Genomic DNA, 21,864 nt, shown 5'->3' with positions numbered 1-21,864 from the left:
AAGCACGGGGTAATTCAGTGTGTAGATAAAAAAAACAGGAGTCATAAAAATGAAAGTGAGAGAAACAGAGACGGGAAATTGGTCGCAAAAAACATCGAAGACCATGGATATTTACAAAAACGCAACAAATAAATCGGAGAAAGAGGTGTACCTTGCTATCTGAGGCCCGAGCTGGCTGCCTGAGAAAATAAAAACACACCCAAGAAATTGTGTTCCAGATGATGAGGCGCGTCTGGGCTGCAAGAAATCATGGAAATCAGTCAGCGCATCGTAATGAAATGACAAGCTATTCATCGAGCGATACTTATAGGGAGTGTCCCTATCGCAGAAGCATTGAAATTCAAAGTACATGGAATGACTAAATGATCAGCATTCAACGCATGTAAGGGACGATTAGTAATTCGGTGAAAGGAAAACAGGGAGAAGCCCGATAGAACTGTGATAATTGCAGGCTTAGGCAATGGCACAATACAGTGAGCTTTAAATTCGAAAGTTAAAGTAAAGATCAGTTAGGCAAAAACTCAGTGATAGATACAGCAAAACGTGATTGAATCGTGGGGGTTATGTGACTATTTGTCCGAGCCCCATTTCAAAGAAGATGCCAATCAACATCATCGCCATCGGAGCGCGAAAGAGAAGACTAGGCTCGTTTAGCTCGTTTTGACGGTGGTAATACGTTCTGAGCTAGATTTATTCAATGCTAAGCACATTACCGTACACATCTTTAGACTGGTTCTGCGGAATTTTATTATGAAAGTCTTTCCGAAGTGTGAAATTTCAAGTGATGAAACCAATATTGAAACCATGGGATAATTCCTATAAAACAGCAGTAGCAAAGAAGTGGAGGCATGGCCCAATATCAGTAATGGAGAGCTTACAAGCTGCCTTTGTTTGTTTGGCATGAGCGCGATACTCACAAGCAATGCACTGGAATAAAAATGTTGTACTGAAGGCACTGGGCAGCGGGCATGGTGCTAGTGGATGAGAAGAAGACGACAAGGTGTGCTTGCTTCCCCGTTTCGAGAGTTGTTGTCAGGACAACAACAACAACAACAGCACCGACCTGTTTTAAGCCTACCGCTGCAACCTAGAGCTAGTGCTGCTAGGCGAACACCCCCCGTTGCATTTTGTGGAGCTGCTGGGTTTCTCTTCAACATCCTGGAACTCCGCAGTCGGACGCTACTACCAGCTGTTACAATGGATGAACCGGGACCGTCCCAGGCTGCTGCTCCCGTGCCCCCGGCCATAGTCTGCTCTGGTGTTATCCGCCAGCGCGATCCGGCTATATTTAGTGGCACAGACGACCACGACGTGGAAGACTGGCTCACCGAATATGACCGTGTCAGCGCCTATAATAAGTGGGACGACCGCGCCAAGCTCACAAATGTCATATTTTACTTGACTGACGTGGCCAACCTATGGTTCCGCAATCACGAAGCCGATTTTACCACCTGGTCGGCTTTCACGGCGACTTTGGCTGAGGTCTTCGGCCGTCCCGTAGTTCGCCGGCTTCGCGCTGAGCAGCGCTTGCGTGGTCGAGCTCAACGCCAGGACGAGACCTTCACCAGTTACATTGAAGACGTGCTCTCGCTCTGCAAGCGCGTCAACTCATCCATGGATGAAGCAGACAAGATCAAGCACGTCATGAAAGGCATCGATGAGCATGCCTTTCGAATGCTCGTCGCGAAGAGTCCCCGGACGATTGCCGAGCTCATACAGCTTTGCCAGCAGTACGACGAGCTGCGCAAGCAACGTGCATCAACACGCGCTGCTCAGCAGGACACTGCGGATCTCTCCCCGTTGGACTTCAATCGCGACGCTGCCGACATCTCTGCTTTAATGCCGGAGATGAAGCAGTTCATCCGCCAGGAAGTCGCCCGCCAACTCTCTCTGGCGAATAGCGCACCCGAGCCGTCGACAACCCTGGCTCCTTCGCTTCGTCACGTCATTCAGACGCAAGTTGCCGCGGCGCTGCCATCTGCCCCTCCTCCGCAGCCTGCAGCTGGACCGCTAACGTACGCTGACGTTGTCGCGCGGCCTTACACTCCTCCGGCTCCTGATTCCTACCGGGCCACCGGCACCTTCCATGTAAAGCCGCCACCTTCGCGTCCGATAGTCGTTCCTTACTCGGCTGCTGGAGCCCCTGTCGTCAACCCGTGGCGAACACCTGATAACCGGCCAATATGTTATTCATGCCATTTTCCGGGCCACGTAGCACGATTCTGCCGCCGTCGCAGCCCCCGTTTACCTGACAGTGGGGGTGCCTCAAGCTACAGGCCTGCTCGACTTCCGCGTCAGGACCCATCTAACCTTCCTCCGGACACCTCTTACACTCGCCTTCCCTTCGATTCACGCCGGTCGCCTTCCCCACGTCGCCGATCCATTTCCCCGATGGTTCGCCGACCCAGCCCAGCCCGAGAGGAAAACTAGCAGTCGCAGTTCCAGAGGCAAGAACTGCGTTTCCGTCGAACATTTCAAGGCCTCATTCTGCGCCGGCGAACGAAATTGAACTGTCTGTAGACGGCGTCACCGTACACGCACTTATCGACACCGGAGCCGCCGTTTCTATTATTAGTGAGAAGCTCTGCCGCAATTTGAACAAAGTGACCATTCCCCTTACCTCTCTTTCTCTGCGTACGGCAACCTCGCATCGCGTTCAGCCTTCAGCGTCGTGCACAGCCCGGGTTGTCATTCAAAGCGTTATGCATGTTATCGAATTTGTCGTCCTGCCTCGTTCCTCGCACGACGTTATTCTTGGTTGGAATTTCCTATCTGTAAATCAAGCTCTTATCGACTGCGCTCGTTGCGAACTTACGTTATCAGTGCCGTGTTCTGACCCTGACGACCATTATTCTCCTAAAGTTGTTGCCGCCTCTGACATCGATATTGCACCTTTCTCCGCCGCTCTGGTTCCTGTGTTATGTAGCTCTGCTGCGAACTCATCTGTCCTTTTTACGCCGTCGACCACTTGTGCGCGCCGCCGGAACTTTCTTCTTCCGTTTGCTGTCGTCACTTTTTGCGAAGGTGCTGCTGCCCTTTACGTGTGCAATCCGTCCGCCTGCCCATCATCCCTACTCCGTGACGAGTGCCTGGGTACCGCTGAAGCTTTCGATAGCATTCTTCCGGCCACCATGTTTGGTGATACGGCATCACTTCCGATTTGTGCCGTAACTCCTCCCGCCGCGACCGATGCCCCTGTAGACGTCTTCGCTCGTGCCGTCGACGCAGAACTCACACCTGCGCAGCACACCGAAATCATCAAGCTCCTCCAGCGTTTTCGTGCCTCATTTGACATTGGCCAACCATCCTTGGGCCGGGCGTCCGCAGTCGTTCACCGTATCGACACCGGCCAACAAACACCATTGCGCCAGCGTCCGTATCGTGTGTCGGCCGCTGAACGCCGTGTCATCGACCAGCACGTTGACGACATGCTGGAGCGTGGCATCATCCAGCCCTCTAACAGTCCCTGGGCATCTCCGGTTGTCCTTGTTAAAAAAAAGACGGCTCCATTCGGTTCTGCGTCGACTATCGCCGCCTTAATCGAATAACGCGCAAAGATGTCTATCCTCTGCCACGCATCGACGATGTCTTGGACAGTCTGCAGGGAGCGGAATTCTTTTCCTCGCTGGATCTACGCTCCGGGTATTGGCAAGTGCCAATGGCAGAGGCTGATCGCCAAAAGACAGCCTTTGTAACTCCTGATGGGCTATATGAATTCACCGTCATGCCGTTCGGCCTCTGCAACGCGCCTGCCACTTTCGAGCGAATGATGGATAGCATTCTTCGAGGGCTGAAGTGGAAAACGTGCCTCTGTTATTTGGATGACATTGTGGTTTTTTCCACCGACTTTGCGACGCACCTCAGCCGCCTCGAGCAAGTCCTTGCGTGCCTCTCCACTGCAGGACTGCAACTCAATCTGAAGAAATGCCACTTCGGCGCTCGCACACTTACTATTCTCGGTCATGTCGTTTCCAAAGACGGTATCCTCCCGGACCCCACGAAACTTAGCGCCGTAACCGAGTTCCCCAAACCAACCACCATGAAAGAGCTTCGCAGTTTCATCGGCTTGTGCTCATATTTCCGGCGCTTCATCCGTAACTTCGCCTCTATCATCGCCCCCTTGACGCAGCTTCTCACCGGCAGTTCTGACCTATCAGCCTGGTCCCCGGCATGCGACGACGCATTCCAAGAACTGCGACGCGTTCTCACCTCTCCTCCAGTACTGCGACACTTCGATCCATCTGCACCAACTGAGATCCATACGGACGCTAGCGGTGTCGGGCTCGGCGCTGTTCTTGCACAACGCAAGGATGGCTTCGAAGAGTACGTCGTCGCGTATGCCAGCCGCACCCTTACTAAAGCCGAGGCGAACTACTCGGTTACTGAAAAGGAATGTCTGGCCATCATTTGGGCAATCGGAAAATTTCGTCCTTATGTGTACGGGCGTCCATTTGACATCGTGACCGACCATCATGCCCTATGCTGGTTATCTTCATTAAAAGATCCAACTGGTCGGCTCGCCCGTTGGGCTTTGCGCCTGCAAGAGTACGACATCCGCGTTGTTTATCGCTCCGGCCGAAAACATTCAGACGCGGACGCTCTATCCCGGTCACCCCTGCCCTCCGGTCCTGTCCACTCGTCTATTTCCACACATGGAGCCTTCGCCCTCAACATTACCGACATGCCATCAGAGCAGCGCAAGGACCCATGGATCTCTTCGCTTATTGACTTCCTGTCTAGCCAGTCGCCAGCGCCAATTTCTCGGACGCTCCGTCGTCAAGCCGCGCACTTCATCATTCGGGATAACCTGCTGTACCGCCGCAACTACAATTCGAGCGGTCGCAAGTGGTTGCTTGTTATACCCCGACACCTGCGCCCTGACATCTGCGCCACGTTCCACGACGATCCCCAATGCGGCCACGCTGGTGTCTTAAAGACATACTCTCGCATCCAGCTTCGGTACTACTGGCGCGGTATGTACCGCTTCGTTCGCCAGTACGTCCGGTCCTGCCTCATATGCCAACGACGCAAGACGCCACCTCAACATGCCACCGGTCCCTTGCAACCTTTACCATGCCCCGCGCGCGCGTTCGACCGCGTCGGCATTGACCTATACGGTCCGCTTCCCAACACTCCAAGTGGCAACCGCTCGGTTATTGTCGCTATCGACCACCTCACGCGGTACGCCGAAACTTCAGCCCTAGCATCTACCACAGCAAAAGACGTCGCCAGTTTTATCCTTCGAAACCTGATTTTACGCCATGGAGCACCTAGAGAATTACTGAGCGACCGCGGTCGCGTTTTTCTCTCCGACGTCATTGCAGCATTGCTAAAGGAGTGTCGCATCATTCACCGTACCACCACGGCACATCATCCTCAAACTAATGGGATGACAGAGCGTTTCAACCGCACCCTTGGTGACATGTTGGCCATGTATGCTTCATCTGACCACTCGAATTGGGATCGCATTCTGCCTTTCGTCACCTACGCTTACAATACCGCCACGCAAAGCACCACTGAGTTCTCCCCTTTCTTTCTCCTTTACGGACACGAACCTTCATGTACTATGGACACGATTCTGCCTTACCGACCAGATGCTTCGGAGTGCACGACTGTTTCTAGAGCGGCTGCTTACGCCGAAGAATGTCGCCAGCTCGCTCGTTCGTTGACATCCCAGGACCAGTGGCGCCAAAAGCATCGCCATGATTCATCTACTGCGGCTACGTGCTTTGCTCCTGGCTCGCTGGTCTGGTTGTGGGTGCCCTCTACTCCTCCAGGCCTTTCCTCTAAGCTCCTCTCCAAGTACCACGGTCCTTATCGGGTACTGAAGAAAACATCCGCGGTCAACTACCTCATCGAGCCAACGGAAGCGCCTTCCGACCAGCGTCGTCGCGGCCAGGAAATTGTGCACGTCTCCCGGCTCAAGCAGTGTCATGACCCTTCTGTGTTTTCGTGCCCTTAGGTCGCCAGGTTGGCTACTCTTTCGGTGCGGAGTGATTGTACTGGAGGCACTGGGCAGCGGGCATGGTGCTAGTGGATGAGAAGAAGACGACAAGGTGTGCTTGCTTCCCCGTTTCGAGATAGCACCGACCTGTTTTAGGCCTACCGCTGCAACCTAGAGCTAGTGCTGCTAGGCGACCACCCCCCGTTGCAATGTTAAAGAGCAAGAATGATAAAATTTGAACTTTTTTCTACACAAAAAGCGTTGGGAGAAGAATTCCCCGCAAATAACTAGCGTACGAATGAGAATATTGCCTGAGATAAGGAAGATGCCACAATCATGAAGCTATGCGATTGCTAACAATCCATAGTATACTGTTTAGTTTGCACGTTTTGGACGCTGCTTGTACAAATACAGCTTGTGCACATGCCGGATACAGCTGTGCATTATCCAAAAGCGCTGTAGTGTTTTTTTTTAGAATGGAAAACATTGTAGACAGTGTAGTTTATTACAGACAGTGTAGCTGCGAACTCCCGACGCTGGAAGTACGTATTCTTTCCTTTGCAGTATTCGCCCAGTAGCATACAATGTAACTGCAATGAAATATCACAGTGGGGATGAAGATAATAAGTGCGACTTAAGCAAGGTTTACAAACAGGAGTTTCTTGGGCTTGGCTTAAGTCGCGATTTAGGCTAGGCTTTCAAAGTAAGGTATCCAGGAAGCTACAGAGGCAAGGTAGGGCTTCTAACGAGGCAAGTAATTATTTTGACGTCGTTATTACAGGCTCTATTACATTTAGCCTTACACGCCTGGTAATTGCAGCCAAGTTTTATGGTTCCACTTGTACGCCGGGAAACATGCAAAAGAGCGCTATAGACTAGAACGAAATGAGCTTCGACAAGCTTTCACATATTCTTTACCTCTAGACCATATTCTGGAATAGAAATACATTCTTCCGAAGTTTTTTTGTTCTTCTTTAAAACATTAGCAATGAAATAAGAGATTCTCTAATTTATATCTATTCAACGTTAAGCCTGGCGATACTTGCCTTCGTTCACAGTTGCGGGCTGACAGCCCCGCACACCGCAAACTGTAACCTGTTCGCTGGCTGTTCATAATCATCATCGAATGGACGGCAAATTTTGAGTTTAAACTGCGAGAACTGTTAAAGATTTCGCGGTCCGGCTGCGTAATCTTTGCCTGTACAGCAGTAGCACCAGCAAATATGGCAAATATTTTAAATATACATAGGCGCCAGAGCACTGAACGGCAATGTACGACGACGCCTTGTGCGGAAGGCTACGCGAGCACGGGCCTCTACGATGGGCCGCGTACTTTCTGTGTACGGTGACCCACTTGTGCCAGCCTGACTTGCCATATATGGCCGCCAGGCTCCAGGATGGGCAAGTGTTGACCCCTGCTCCCTTCATGAAAGTTAGAGATACATATCTTGAGTTTCATAGCGAAGGGTTAATGTGCATCTTCGCTAGCCCCGGAGACTGCTAAAACCAGTTCAAAACTCCTTTCAATGCGGCTTTTGTTTCTGCGGGCAATGCGCGAAACAATAGGTCGATTTATAATGCTTACGCTGCGTACGCCACAGCGCTGCGCACGTAGCAGCACTTTATTCTGCATAGTGAGCATGTGCATAACGCAACGTGAACAGTAGGTGACGCATACGTGGCTGCCCCGTAAACACAGATCTGATTCTTGCGCGCGTACGTGGAAGCAACGCCTGCTGCTTTCATTGTCCTCGCTTGTTCGGGAGAGCGCGAGACGCTTCTTTTTCGCGAAATGGCGCCTACTGTGGCGTAATCACGCTAGGAATCCGGCCATCAGGCTTGGATTAACTGGGCGTGACTGTAGATAACAAGTTATTCCATTTTTGTCTTGCAGTGACGCCTCTGGTTTACGTGCGCTTCCGCACGTGGGCACTAATAAGTACTACAATCCATGTGGACAGGTGCTGCAGGCACGTTTCACAAGACGCTTCCGTGCTGCGTGCATGTCGTCATGGCGCAGTGCTGAAACCCTCTATTATCACGTGTGAAGCCCTGCTCTCGTTTGCTCTGGAACAGAACCAAATACATCTGCGCTCGCTGATGTCACTGAGCGCATGACAAAGTTACTATGCCTTGGCAAACGTTTAGCGTGTACAATGTATTATCGCGACGAAAACGATATTGCTGCTAAAAATATGGGCTCTGACTGTAGCGACGAGCAAGACGCGCACTCGTTAAGATGAACTTCTTATGCACACAAGCCTGATGACTCCGCCCATGGAGGCCCTGACGTTTTACGCAGTTCACTCAACGACAGCGTACTTTATTGCTGCAGTCGCAGTGCAACGCTGTTTTCCTACGCACAAGGGAATGGCGGCATTCAGAGACAAAGCTGGGTATCACCCAGCCCACTATATTCTCTGATGCTCAAGGCAACGAGTGCAGCTCACCATGTCGCCGAACACAGACTAACCAGCCCCCCAGTAATATTGCCACTAGCGATCTTTGTCTGCTTCAGCCATTTTAAGCCTGCTGTCTATCTGTCCGCCAGTCCTACGCCGACCAAATGAGCCAGGCTGCTGGCCATTTTGGGCTACTAGGTTTCTGCTAGCGATGTCTTAGTGGCGTTTCCGTCGTCGTCATTCCAGCTTTACTGTTCGATTATTACCATGCCGTTGTCGTCACGCTATCGTCGTCCTTCTGTCATGCATTCGTCGCCACACTACCGTCATGTAGTTGTCGTGGTCTGCACACGATTCGTAATTATCCAAACACAGGCCCTCTCTCCGGTTCTCCCGCTGATTCGCGAAAATTCAAAGATATAATTGGCATGTCTTAACGTTACCTATTTTATAACTGGCAACGTCAACCATTTCATCAGAACACGCCGAGGCTACTGGCGATGTAAGACAGCACTAAGAGGCAAAAGGGGATCGCTACAACCAACTGAACCTTTTTGCCGACCGTTCCTGCAAATTGCGCCGGAGTATTGGGGGCATTACGACGTCAACATACGGTAATTATTGGATCATAGCGGCTAGCAACTAACTTACTCGCTGCGCCTAAACTATTACCCTCCGCAAAATTATGTGGTGAAAAAGCTAAATTATTTGTCGAGTACATCATGTTAGCACAGGGTACCCCGGAAGTCACCATCACCGACACAGGAACAGCTTCTCGAGCGCTTCCCTGCAATTGGGCAGTGCAGGTAATAACTAAGATGACACCGTTCAACTTGGTAAACAGAACAAATCCCGCGACGACATTTAATGAAAAGCTAACCAATGTCAGCGACGAAGACAAATTTCTCGTCATTGCCAATCCCATGCGCGCCGAGAACGCCCGAAAACTCGCGGGTCTGTTAAGAGGCAGCTCAAGACCATCATCCCACACTACGATCATCGACGACTCGTTGGAGAACACCAGCCAGGTGACCGTTTTTGATTTTGGACACAAATGCGCCGACACGGACTCAATGAGAAACTTTTTTCATGTCATTGCGGAGCATAATGATACTCCCCTGTCATGGAGCACTGGACGATGAGGTCGGGCCTGAGGACAATCACAGATGCGTCGCGTACAACCTGGTTTCGCACAAGCAGTGCGGTAGAAACCATTGCACGTTCGATAACAATAACTGCTACTTTATTTCTAGTATTGATATTAGATGCGAAGCATTTATTTGCCTAATCGCACACAAAGTCAAACAGGACGCCGTCCAAGGTCACAGAGTTTGTCGTCGAGTCGCGCGTGCATCCATGCTAGCACTCCTTAGCCGCTATTGGCTCGGCCCTTTGCTACACTCACCCTAGCACCCGTTCGCACGCCCATACTCGTGTGGCCACCTCCTCTCCTTGGTCCACGACCCGGTACGTGTGTGTGTACTACAAATAGACGTGGTTTGGTTGCTTTAGCTGTGCGTTGTTGCTCGTAGGCCTCAATCTGCAGATACAACAATGGGACCCCGAAAGTATCAAGCTCAAGAGGAGTGTAGTAGTGCAAAAACTTTGCAGAGACTACGGAGTTAGGCGATACTTACTGAATCCGCGAGGTCAGAGGCGAGGCAATGGGTCAACAAGATACGCGCGGCTCTGCGGGGCGAGCTACAAGAGATGCGACGCGCGGCCAATCAGCGGCACTCCAAGCTAAATGCCGCTCAACAGGCCGCCAAGAGAAATTGTAGCGTTCAGAGTTTCCCTTCTTGCAGTGCGACGTGGACTCGTACATTCAAGAGCACTTTGTTGAAGACGAAGTTGATGTAGCGTGTAGGGTCTGCGACCGTGTCTGCTTCCGATCGTACGTCATCAGGGTGTCGCGGCCCACGCATGTGCCGGTCCTCGAGCAAGAGTTTCCCCGTGAGAAGGTCCTTTCTTTCGGGTTTTGCGGCACGCGTGCAAGGAGTAAATACTTCCCAATGACTTTGATAAGCATCCAGGATGGTTTCGTCTGTCTTTTTCTTTCTTAATTTTTCTTCGTGAACATTACTGAGTTTTATGTTCTGTTTGCAGTACAGGGACCAATACTACTTAAGTGGGAGACATTGACCCCCACCCTTCTTAATTTTGTCGTTGGCCGTTCTTCACCGGATAAAAACTATTACATAATCGCTTGGCACAAAATGGATAAAGATTTATTCAATTTCCTGGAATGTGGTTGCCTATTCTATGACAAAAAATCGTTGCCTAAGCAGATTGGCACTACGAGAGGAACCGTGTAGGACACTATGAAATACCAGCGAGCATCAGTGATCACATTGGGATCTACCACGAGTTATGCATAAAAAGCTGATGCGCCTGACCCTCAGGTCCGATTACGACATTCGACAATCTTGCTTTGCCACTTCGTTGTTGTTTGAGAGTACTTGTTGTTTGAGAGTTACTTGTTGGTCAGTGTGTTGTGGTTGTTGGTAGGTGATCGGATTTGGGCACGAAGGCGTCGAGGTAAAGGGCGCGTGATACCAACCAGCCGAGCTGCCGCGATGAGCGGGAAGAGGGGAATTGTCGCTCCCGCTTGCTCGTTCGCCCCTACGCTTGCGCCGCTCTCTTATAATAGCAACCATCGTCGATTCTTTCCACATATCTTTTTAAGCTCACGCTTTTCTCAGTCTTTGATTCTTCAACAAAATGAAAACGTCACCATCGAAACACCCACCGCAGTGAAAAGTGGGTGTCGTGATCTGCCTGTAAATAAATTGCCGACAAAGGCGGCCACAAATTTATGGATGCTCAATGCCAAAATAACTCGAGGGCCTCAATATATTGGTACGTTTAAGAACGGGAATGGTTATTAATTATTGCGGCGCTCGGCACTGCGAAGGACAAGAACTATTCAACGTTGTCAAGCTTCTTCTATTGCTCTAGACGACCCAATTTTATATAAAGAAATAGACAGTAACACAGTAAGAATGCACTGTATTTGATGAAGCGCTCCTGCGCTGTATAGCTTGCACCTGCGCTCCCATGCTCGAAGACACTGCGTTCTAGAAAACAGCCTTTCTCTAAAGCTGCTGTTGCTGGGGTTATGTCCAGCAGGCTCACGCAGACGGCTTTGGCAAAAGCGACATGGGGGAAAATCTGTTGTTGGTAGTTCTTCTGTGTATCACCTCTTTCACAGTGTTAGAATCCAGAAAGACCTTCAGCATCAGAAAGGTAAAGTATCGCCTCATTGTGCATTCACGGTAGTACAGAGCGCATGTAACTTATCACTGTTGCTTTGACACGTGTCGGTAGGACAAAATAGCGACGTGTCATCAATGTCTACCGCATACACTTCGCCGGCCCTTGGGAAGCTGCCTGCTTGCTTTCGTTTCCATTAGCCATAATTCCACTTTTGCTACCGGCATTAGCTTACTGTATACTTACATCGAACATCCGAAAAAATGCAGGTGTGTTCTTGGCCGAAGCGAGTTCGTTATAATAATGTTCGCCTGTATAACAACATACTTAGACAACTAATAATTAAAATATATCATTTCGTACTCGCAGAACTCCGTGTCATTTTCGCCCTCAGTACAACATAATTTTATTGCTGGAACAAACGAAGATCGTATCAATAAAGCTAATACCCTGAACGAACTTGCATCCATGCTGACGCCTTGGTTCCTTAAAATTTTAAATATAGGTCTCTTTTTGCAGCATCCGACGGCTCTAAACATTACACTTGCCGAAAGCTGCGGGGAGTAGTGGTTGGGCTCGGTTAACATCGTTTTGTTAAACCATTATGGGGTTTTACGTGCCAAAACAACTTTCTGATTATGAGGCACGCCGTAGTGGAGGGCTCCGGAAATATCGACCACCTGGGGGTCTTAAACGGGCACCTAAATATAAGTAAACGGGTGTTTTCGCCCCCTTCTAAATGCGGCCGCCGTGGCCGGGATTTGATCCCGCCACCTCGTGCTCAGCAGCCCGGCACCATAGCCACCGAACAACCACGGCGGATGACATAGCATTCTTTGTCGTACCACTATGGATGGCGCCCAAAGTTAGACAACTTGGCAAACCGCGGCCGCATAATGGATGCGAAATCTGCGCCTTCAGTGGTCACCGCAGTTAGCAGTTATCTGTGAAACATCGTCTTTTCGAACGCGGGAAATACTCGTTGAATTTGTCTATTTGTTTTACTAAAGATTCACGCACTTCATGGCATATATTAACATGGGTTAAACTAGTTGAGACTAGAGTTTAGTTTCGTAATTCCGTCGAGAACACATCTGCTGACTAACGCCTCTGTGTTGCGATAGTACAATTCGCTATAAGTTTACACCGACGCGACATACTATGGGTCCTAGCTTACGCGGGTAGAGCTGTTTTTTCAAGCGGTACAGTATAACACGATGGGAGCAATAGTGTTTTGTGAGCATGTTCCTGTCATCATTGAGTACTTAGTGAATCAATATATCATGTCTAAAATTTTAATCCCTTGCATATATTCTTATAGGCGGTTGCGAGATCATACATCGCGATTCAAAAAGTCAGAGTGAACCGATTGCTTCTCGTTACGTTTATTTTTGTCGCATTCGCTACCGCGTTTCAATGATGTGGCGCGAAAGCAGGCAAAGAATGCGAGCGCACATTTCCAGAAATGCACGCGAACCTTCATCGGCGGCATCAAACTCTTCCTCTAAGCTAGTTAGGCGCAAGGCATCGTGGGACTAGCGAGCGCAGGTCCACGTACCGCTCGCAGGTTGCAGGCAAGCCGAGCAGGTCAGTCTCCGGCGGCCACAGCGGCCAGCACTCTGGAAGAGGAGGAGTAGATATTAATGAAGAGAAAGGAGGAGAGGTTGGCCTGGAGAGCGTGTCTCTAGCCTGCTACTCCTCACTGGGGAAAAGGGAAGTGGGAGATATAGGTAAATGTAGGTGGCGGGTAATTATGTTGTGGTAAAATGAGACGCTATATACACGATTCAAATATACAGATGCGCATTGTAGACGGAATAAACGCAAGAGTAATGCTGTCCACGCAAAAAGTAATCTTGCCACAAAAAGTTATTGCACGAACACATTTCGCACTGACTGCACATTTAACAGGTTCTATAGGCGATCGTCTAAACTTAGAAAGTTCAAAAGTAATCTTATGGCACGTTGGGTACAGTCAACTCTCATCTACGTGCCCAAAAGCTTTTCTTCCGAAAAGGGGCGGGAGTCCAAGCAGTCAACAGTAGATTTCACTGTTCATTGTTCGGCCGCATATTGAGGGCACACGCAATGTACGTGAGATATTGTCTCGGGAGTATGACAGACGCTACAAGCAAGCGCTCTGACATCCCATGCTACCTTACGACCGCTGCTGATGGTGCGCGCCCGTTTATGGAATGTTCCGTTGAAGGCGGGCCCTCGCGTTCCTCGCGAGGAACAGCAGCGCCCTAAAAAGCTTGTTTCAATAAATCAGCACTACTATGCTCCTGATCTGGTGACAACGAAAAAGGGACAATGTGATGGCGTAGCTGTATACCACTGCTACAAGTAGGCACCCACATCACTCTGTTTACTGCAGCATTGCGCGCCGGCTTGGGTGTGTGTAGGAATTGATGTCGAACAGGAGTGTACGGTGGCGTAGAGGTAGAACACCCGCCTCACCTGCAAGAGGTCAGCGGTTCGAATCCCGGTGCCGGCAATTTTCCACCGGATTAAAAAAAACATCCGCGTGTTGATAAAATTCCACAAACTGGCCTGGAGTGTGGCCTGATCCCGGTGACCAGAACCGGTAACGCAGTCCCTCACCAGAGCAGGATTGGCCACCATGGTGCAGTACTTGGCCACAACCTCCTATGTGAACACAACAATCAAACCCCGGTCCTCAGTTCCCAGCAGCTGCGAAGCAACTGACCACGGCGGCGGTCAGACCTGCGACGCAGCAGAGAGTGCTAAGAATCACTGGCTCCGGACAGGCCGCCATTGGAATATGAACCTGGCAACGTTTAACGCTAAAACGTTATCTAGTGAAGCGAGTCTAGCAGTGCTATTGGAGGAATTAGATGGCAGTAAATGGGATATAATAGGCCTCAGTGAAGTTAGGAGGTCAAAAGAAGCATATACAGTGCTAAAAAGTGGGCACGTCTAGTGCTACCGGGGCTTAGCGGAGAGAAGAGAACTAGGAGTCGGATTCCTGATTAATAAGAATACAGCTGGTAACATACAGGCATTCTATAGCATTAACGAGAGGGCGGCAGGTCTTGTTGTGAAACTTAATAAGAGGTACAATATGAAGATTGTACAGGTCTACGCCCCTACATCCAGTCATGATGACCAGGAAGTCGAAAGCTTCTATGAAGACGTAGAATCGGCGATGGGTAGAGTAAAAACTAAATACACTATAATAATGGGCGACTATAATGCCAAGGTAGGCAAGAAGCAAGCTGGAGACAAGGCAGTGGGGGAATATGGCATAGGCACAAGGAATAGCAGGGGAGAGTTATTAGTAGAGTTTGCGGAACAGAATAATAGAGGATAATGAATACTTTCTTCCGCAAGCGGGATAGCCGAAAGTGGACTTGGAGGACCCCGAACGGCGGGAATAGAAATGAAATAGACTTCATACTCTGCGCTAACCCTGGCATCATACAAGATGTGGACGTGCTCGGCAAGGTGCGCTGCAGTGTCCACAGGATAGTAAGAACTCGAATTAGCATAGACCTGAGGAGGGAACGGAAGAAACTGGTACATAAGAAGCCGATAAATGAGTTAGCGGTATGAGGGAATATAGAGGAATTCCAGATCAAGCTACAGAACAGGTATTCGGCTTTGACTCAGGAAGAGGACCTTAGTGTTGAAGCAATGAACGACAATCTTGTGGGCATCATTAGGGAGTGTGCAATGGAAGTCAGTGGCAACTCCGTTAGGCAGGATACCAGCAAACTATCGCTGGAGACTAAAGATCTGATCAAAAAACCACAATGTATGAAAGCATCTAACCCTGCAGCTAGAATAGAACTGGCAGAACTTTCGAAGTTAATCAACAAGCGTAAGACAGCTGACATAAGGAAGTATAACATGGATAGAATTGAACATGCTCTCAGGAACGGAGGAAGCCTAAGAACAGTCAAGAAGAAACTAGGAATTGGCAAGAATCAGATGTATGCGTTAAGAGACAAAGCCGGCAATATCATTACTAATATGGATGAGATAGTTCAAGTGGCTGAGGAGTTCTATAGAGATTTATACAGTACCAGTGGCACCCACGACGATAATGGAAGAGAAAATAGTCTAGAGGAATTCGAAATCCCAAAGGTAATGCCGGAAGAAGTAAAGAAAGCCTTGGGAGATATACAAAGGGGGAAGGCAGCTGGGGAGGATCAGGTAACAGCAGATTTGTTGAAGGATGGTGGACAGATTTATCTAGAGAAACTGGCCACCCTGTATACGCAATGCTCATGACCTCGAGCGTACCCGAATCTTGGACGAACGCTAACATAATCCTAATCCATAAGAAAGGGGACGCCAAAGACTTGAAAAATTATAGACCCATCAGCTTACGTTCCGTTGCCTACAAACTATTCACTAAGGTAATCGCAAATAGAATCAGGAACACCCTAGATTTCTGTTAAGGAAAGGACCAGGCAGGATTCCGTAAATGCTACTCAACAATAGATCATATTCACGCTTTCAATCAGGTGATAGAGAAATGTGCGCAATATAACCAAGCCTTACATATAGCTTTCATTAATTACGAGAAAGCGTTTGATTCTGTCGAAACCTCAGCAGTCATGGAGGCATTACGAAATCAGGGTGTAGACGAGCCATATGTAAAAATACTGAAAGATATTTATAGCGGCTCCACAGCCGCCGTAGTGCTCCATAAAGCAATCAACAAAATCCCAATAAAGAAAGGCGTCAGGCAGGGAGATATGATCTCTCCAATGCTATTCGCAGCGTGTTTACAGGAGGTATTCGTAGACCTGGATTGGGAAGAAATTGGGATAAAGGTTAATGGAGAATACCTTAGTAACTTGCGATTCGCTGATGATATAGCCTTGCTTAGTAACGCAGGGGACCAATTGCAATGCATGCTCACTGACCGGGAGAGGCAAAGCAAAAGAGTGGGTCTAAAAATCAATCTGGAGAAAACTAAAGTTATGTTTAACAGTCTCGGAAGAGAACAGCAATTTACAATAGGCAGTGAAGCACTGGAAGCCATAAGGGAATACGTCTACTTAGGGCAGGTAGTGACGGCGGATCCGGATCATGAGACGGAAATAATCAGAAGGATAAGAATGGGCTGGGGTGCGTATGGCAGGCTTTCTCAGATCATGAACAGCAGGTTGCCATTATCCCTCAAGAGAAAAGTATATAATAGCTGTGTCTTACCAGTACTCACCTACGGGGCAGAAACCTAGAGGCTTACGAAAAGGGTTCTACTCAAATTGAGGACGACGCAAGGAGCTATGGAAAGAAGAATGGTAGCTGTAACGTTAAGGAATAAGAAAGGAGCAGATTGGGTGTGGGAACAACCGCGAGTTAATGATCTCTTAATTGAAATCAAGAAAAAGAAATGGGCATGGGCAGGACATGTGATGAGGAGGGAAGACAACCGATGGTCATTAATTGTTACGGACTGGATCCCAAGGGAAGGGAAGCGTAGCAGGGCGCGGCAGAAAGTTAGGTGGGCGGATGAGATTAAGAAGTTTGCAGGCACGGCAAGGCCACAATTAGTACACGACCGGGGTCTTTGGAGAAGTATGGGAGAGGCCTTTGCCCTGCAGTGGGCGTAACCAGGCTGATGATGATGATGATGATGATGATGATGCTGGAAAAAGCGGTTCCTGTGTTAAACCGATGTGACGCTTTCGACCGTTGATGCACTGTGCAAGGGGACCATGGAGGCTGGTGTAGGCTGCCTGCAGCACTAATAATTCAAATCAATGCCAAGTTCATGTTGTAAACCGAACCCCGCTAGCAAGGTGGCGATTTTCTCAGCATCGGAGCAATGGCGCGATCTGCATCTGTCAATATCGCTGTGCGCCGCTTATTGGCCGCAGCGACATCGCGAGTTCCTTGTGCGTTACCTTAAGCTAGGTCCTTCATCATTCCATATCATGAACCAATCTCGAGCAGACCGTCGGGGTAGGATCTGAATTTTGATACCTAGGTGAGATAAAACATAGACACCATTCACTTTGGTGAATGGGACTAACGGGTGACAAACAGCTACCGATCCGATCGAAAGTGGGCTAAGTGGTGCAATGCGAAGCGGGAACATAGTTTTCCATGCATCCAGAAATCTACAGCGAAGCCTCATTAGAACCGCTATAGGGCGCACGGGTGGGTAAGCTGAAGAAGTACCGAAGGAACAAAACCGTCACTAGAATTACACGCCGAATTCAGAAAGCTTGTTCTTATCGTGGCTGCTACTTTTTATTCTACCGCCATCCTCTAGTAATATTGGCTACAGATTGTTCTTACGAACAATTCTAGCACGTAATCTTCCAGCTTCCAGCATATTCATGCGTTCCAGTGCAAGTGAAACAACAAACTGCCGCCGTTGGAGCTCAGGATCTAGCAATTTATTGGACAAATGTGTGTCCAGAAACACAACTAAACGCTTCAGTCAAATGGATAGCATTAAGTAGAGGGAAAAGTGCTTAAATGTTATCTTGCGGGAACAGTTCTTTGGTTTTTATGGGTGACGAACAATCTAGGGTAATTAATTGGACGCGTTCAATCGAATGGTACACTGCTGATCTCACGATATGCACTGCAGTTGTGAGCGCAATCGAGGCACTGTTAGCAAACGGTCATTTGCATGTGCAATGCGAGTACCTGCAATGGTGAAGAATCCCACAGCGAAACGAGCTGCGAGTTCGATTCCTTAATTTTGTGGAATGCTAGTCACCGTGTAATTGCCAAACTTACCACGTCCGCCTATGCTTTTTGTGTTGTGTGTTTGGTCTTTCAGTAAAGCACGTCCCAAATACACCTGCACTAACTATTGATATCGAGCTGTCCTGCTAGAAGTGACTCTGTGCACTTCATTGCGACCCCAGCGCATCTCGTTAGAGTTCAAGGGCAGTCGAGACGGGGGCTCTGCAGGTTCCGCCTGCTTGATGTCAAAGCAATTCCAATTCCGCCATCTCGTGCGGCTGGAAGCTGGAAGATTACGTGCTAGAATTGTTCGTAAGAACAATCTGTAGCCAATATTACTAGAGGATGGCGGTAGAATAAAAAGTAGCAGCCACGATAAGAACAAGCTTTCTGAATTCGGCGTGTAATTCTAGTGACGGTTTTGTTCCTTCGGTACTTCTTCAGCTTACCCACCCGTGCGCCCTATCTGCATCGTTTATTCAGCGCTTATTTGTTGCGACAATCCAGCTGGTTTTGTTAATGTGTTTTCGTCGTTGATGCTGGCGTTTGATGTGAAGCTCAATCAGTAAGATTTCCGGAAAGTCTCGTGATCTGAGTCAGAAAGCGATCTGCCTGCTGTCAGACCACCATGCATGAAGTGGATAGTTTCAATCAATCAATCAATCAATCAATCAATCAATAATCAGTCAAAAAATTTTATTACCTTAATAAAGGAGTTGTACGGGACTGAAAGCTTGGACGGTTTGACGAGGTCACGACCCGGCAAGCGCTGGTCTCGGCAGAAGAAAGGGGGTCAGTTAACTCGTGCCCGTGATCTTTACAACACAAGGTTGTGCAAAGAAAAAGAAGGCGATCTACTCTCAAAGACGCCGAGAAAAAAACAACAAAGTAACGCCTAATGCCTGCAGAATACCTGAAGCGCAAATGATTACAGGCAGTGTTCGAAGGGGAAAACATACCTCTCTAGTTGTGATGGGGCTTCAAGATTCATTTGTTCGTGATGCACTGAGCACCAAACTGAAGTCAAAGACACAGTGTCAAGACAGCGATGAAGGCAGCATGAGGACAGAAGTAAATGACAGCACACCTACTTTCAAGCTCTTTGCAGCTGCAGCTGTAAAAATAATTTATACTCCTTTACTTTCTCTTTTATTTTGTGTTTCAGAATGCTCGAATCCGAATTTTCTGTAATGAAATGAAATGCGGTGTTTCCCACCAAACTAGGCTGTCTCGTAAGTTACTGTTTACTATCTTCGTAAAATTGGTATCGCCTACGGATCCTCTATTATAAGACACAGATACATGATCCTCTATTATAAGACACAGATACCTGACGGCTCAGAGCAAACTGTTATGCCAACAAAAGCGCACTAGAAACGGTTCATATTCTCGAGCAGAGTGCTTTCAAGCAATGTTGCTTATTTAAATAAATGAACAAATCTTTTCTGGTGTCTCAATTCGTTTATGTTAAAGTAGTTCTGCGAAATGTGCTTTTTGTCTTTCTTTTCAGTAGAAGTACAATTTCTAATTTACGGCTTCCCGGAATTACAAGTTAATATTATTGTATTTATCCCATGTTATTGCCATGATCTTATCTTTCACATTGGAATTCCCGGTGAATCTTAATTTTGCGAATTTTTATGTGCTGTTCTAACCGAAAGGGCACTTCTCAACGAAGCAACAATTGGTTCTGTTTTCTCTGTGGCTTTGTAAACTGTGCTGAAGCCCTGGCTCATGCTAAAAAAAGTCATACCAATGCACTTTGCTCCGTACAGTATAATATTTCGCAATATTCTGAAAGGCAGGCGACGCACAATATGCAACATTAGACATACGTTGAGGTGGGGAAAAATAAATAAAGAAAGAAGAGAACTAGCAACATTAGACATACGTGAAAGTGGGGCAGAAATAAAAAAATGTAGAAAGAGAGGATAAATAAAAAAGCAACATTAGACAGAAGGAACTATTTAGATTACAAGCCGTTGCTGAAAATATTGTTTGAGGCTGTTAATCAAGGAAGGCATGCCAGAGTTGCTGCATCTCCACTGAATGTCGTTGTGCTTCTGACCTTTGGCGCATAACATAGAAATTTACTTGTGTTTTTACTTCGTTTTAATCATTATATTTGATCTACAATGCGAAAAAAGATATTCACTCACTTAGAAGAACATGGCATCAAAAATATTGCGCTAAAAAGCATGCCTTCATTCCTCTTTCAGTTTTTAAACACGACGTCACCAATATGGACGTACAATACCACCAGAGGCAGCCACGGCTTCTGTAATGTGGACGTGATGATATATATAAACAAAACGCACTTGATGTATAACCATATTTTCTACGAAAGAACACATCAGAGGTATTGTAACATTTCAAACACCTGAAACCTCAGTGCTGAAAGCTATTGTTTTATTTACAGGAAATCGATGGCAATGACGGGAGGTTTTGTTCAAAAGGATGCGCTGGTTGTTAAAGTTCACGGTAATGGAGAAATTTCAATTCCCGCATCTTAAGAGCGAGCACAGAGAGGATATATCTTATTGGCACAGTACTGCAAACCAATGTACATCGAGAATATACTCATCATTCATAAAAGAAGGCTTTTGCGGCCCCGCCCTAGAATTTTTCCTCGAAGACACATTTACCACTATCCCCTTGCCGGGCGCTCGTCTAAGTGTTACATTTATTCCGTAATATGCGGCCATATAAAAATAGCAAATAAGTTCAAAGCGGTTACGTTAGCAGGACCACAATAATAAAAAAGTGGCTCAACAGTTACGGCACTCTTGCACTGAGTATTTACCGCATTATTAAAGTTACTTAGGGTGACCACCAAAATACGATATTGACAGCGGCAAACTGCAGTTCAATGAAGTAGCTCCCGTGTGAACACATGCACTTTCACTACTCGCTTGCTCTCAAAGTTGATGGGCAGTCGTCGATGCGACCTTTGAGAAATAACTACGCCAAAGGTCACGCAATTCTTTGCGCCCCAATAAGCGCAACCTTACCACGACGGACACTGCCCGGCTTATGGGGTCAATGCTTCGTAAAATGTCACCTTTCGTCCTCCGTCACGTTGACTCCACAGTTATTCGCAGAAATAAGACCTGAATAGCCCCAGTACCTATATGTGTATTTGCAGCAAAAGCAAAGCACACTCGTGTGAAGTAACCTTTTGCCACATACACTTGCTGCCACAATGGAACTCCGTCCATTCTGCAGGACTGCAATGCGGCACAATACCGATACACAGATGTCACCTAGTAAAAGACAAACCAACCGTCAATGATATCTAGCGCAGTATACGACAGGAGCGCAGGCTACTATGTTCGCACATCACGCGGAGAATCTTGCAATAATGGGTTCTTAGTCTCAAAGCACTTCAAAAAGCGAACTGCCTCACGAACTTCCGCTGTTGGCTTCATTGCGCAGCCTAAAGATCTCCATCGTGGCAATGAATTGCGGAGTCCACGTTTCTCACCGGACGCTGAATTCATGACTGAGAGGAAATTTCTGTGCAGAACAGGATCATCCGATCAAGACAACGCGATACTTCTATAAGAACTCAGTGCCCTCTATTTAGAAATTTGTTGCAGATTACAGTGAAATACTCAACTGAAG

The 21,864-nt window shown here is 48.0% G+C and overlaps 1 protein-coding gene and 1 long non-coding RNA gene across 2 annotated transcripts in view; one reads left to right on the top strand and one right to left on the bottom strand.

Annotated features, from left to right (window-relative positions):
- Window positions 1-19,293, bottom strand: part of LOC142587583 (uncharacterized) — a 50,275-nt gene extending 30,982 nt beyond the window's left edge. The window contains exons 1-3 of the long non-coding RNA XR_012829580.1: window positions 19,200-19,293; window positions 13,118-13,178; window positions 152-237 (exon numbers count right to left, since the gene is read on the bottom strand). This is a non-coding gene — a long non-coding RNA (uncharacterized LOC142587583). The remainder of the gene's footprint in view (window positions 1-151; window positions 238-13,117; window positions 13,179-19,199) is intronic.
- The window catches only part of LOC142587580 (uncharacterized), a 133,678-nt gene continuing 123,185 nt past the window's right edge, over window positions 11,372-21,864 (top strand). Inside the window, exons 1-3 of the mRNA XM_075698694.1 lie at window positions 11,372-11,592; window positions 20,460-20,599; window positions 20,660-20,721. Of these exons, the coding sequence (XP_075554809.1) occupies window positions 11,506-11,592; window positions 20,460-20,599; window positions 20,660-20,721 (289 nt within the window). The 5' untranslated portion in view covers window positions 11,372-11,505. The remainder of the gene's footprint in view (window positions 11,593-20,459; window positions 20,600-20,659; window positions 20,722-21,864) is intronic.

Source organism: Dermacentor variabilis, chromosome 7, assembly GCF_050947875.1.
Source record: "Dermacentor variabilis isolate Ectoservices chromosome 7, ASM5094787v1, whole genome shotgun sequence".
Classification (NCBI taxonomy): Eukaryota; Metazoa; Arthropoda; class Arachnida; order Ixodida; family Ixodidae; genus Dermacentor; species Dermacentor variabilis.
This window is presented reverse-complemented; position numbering and strand designations above follow the sequence as displayed.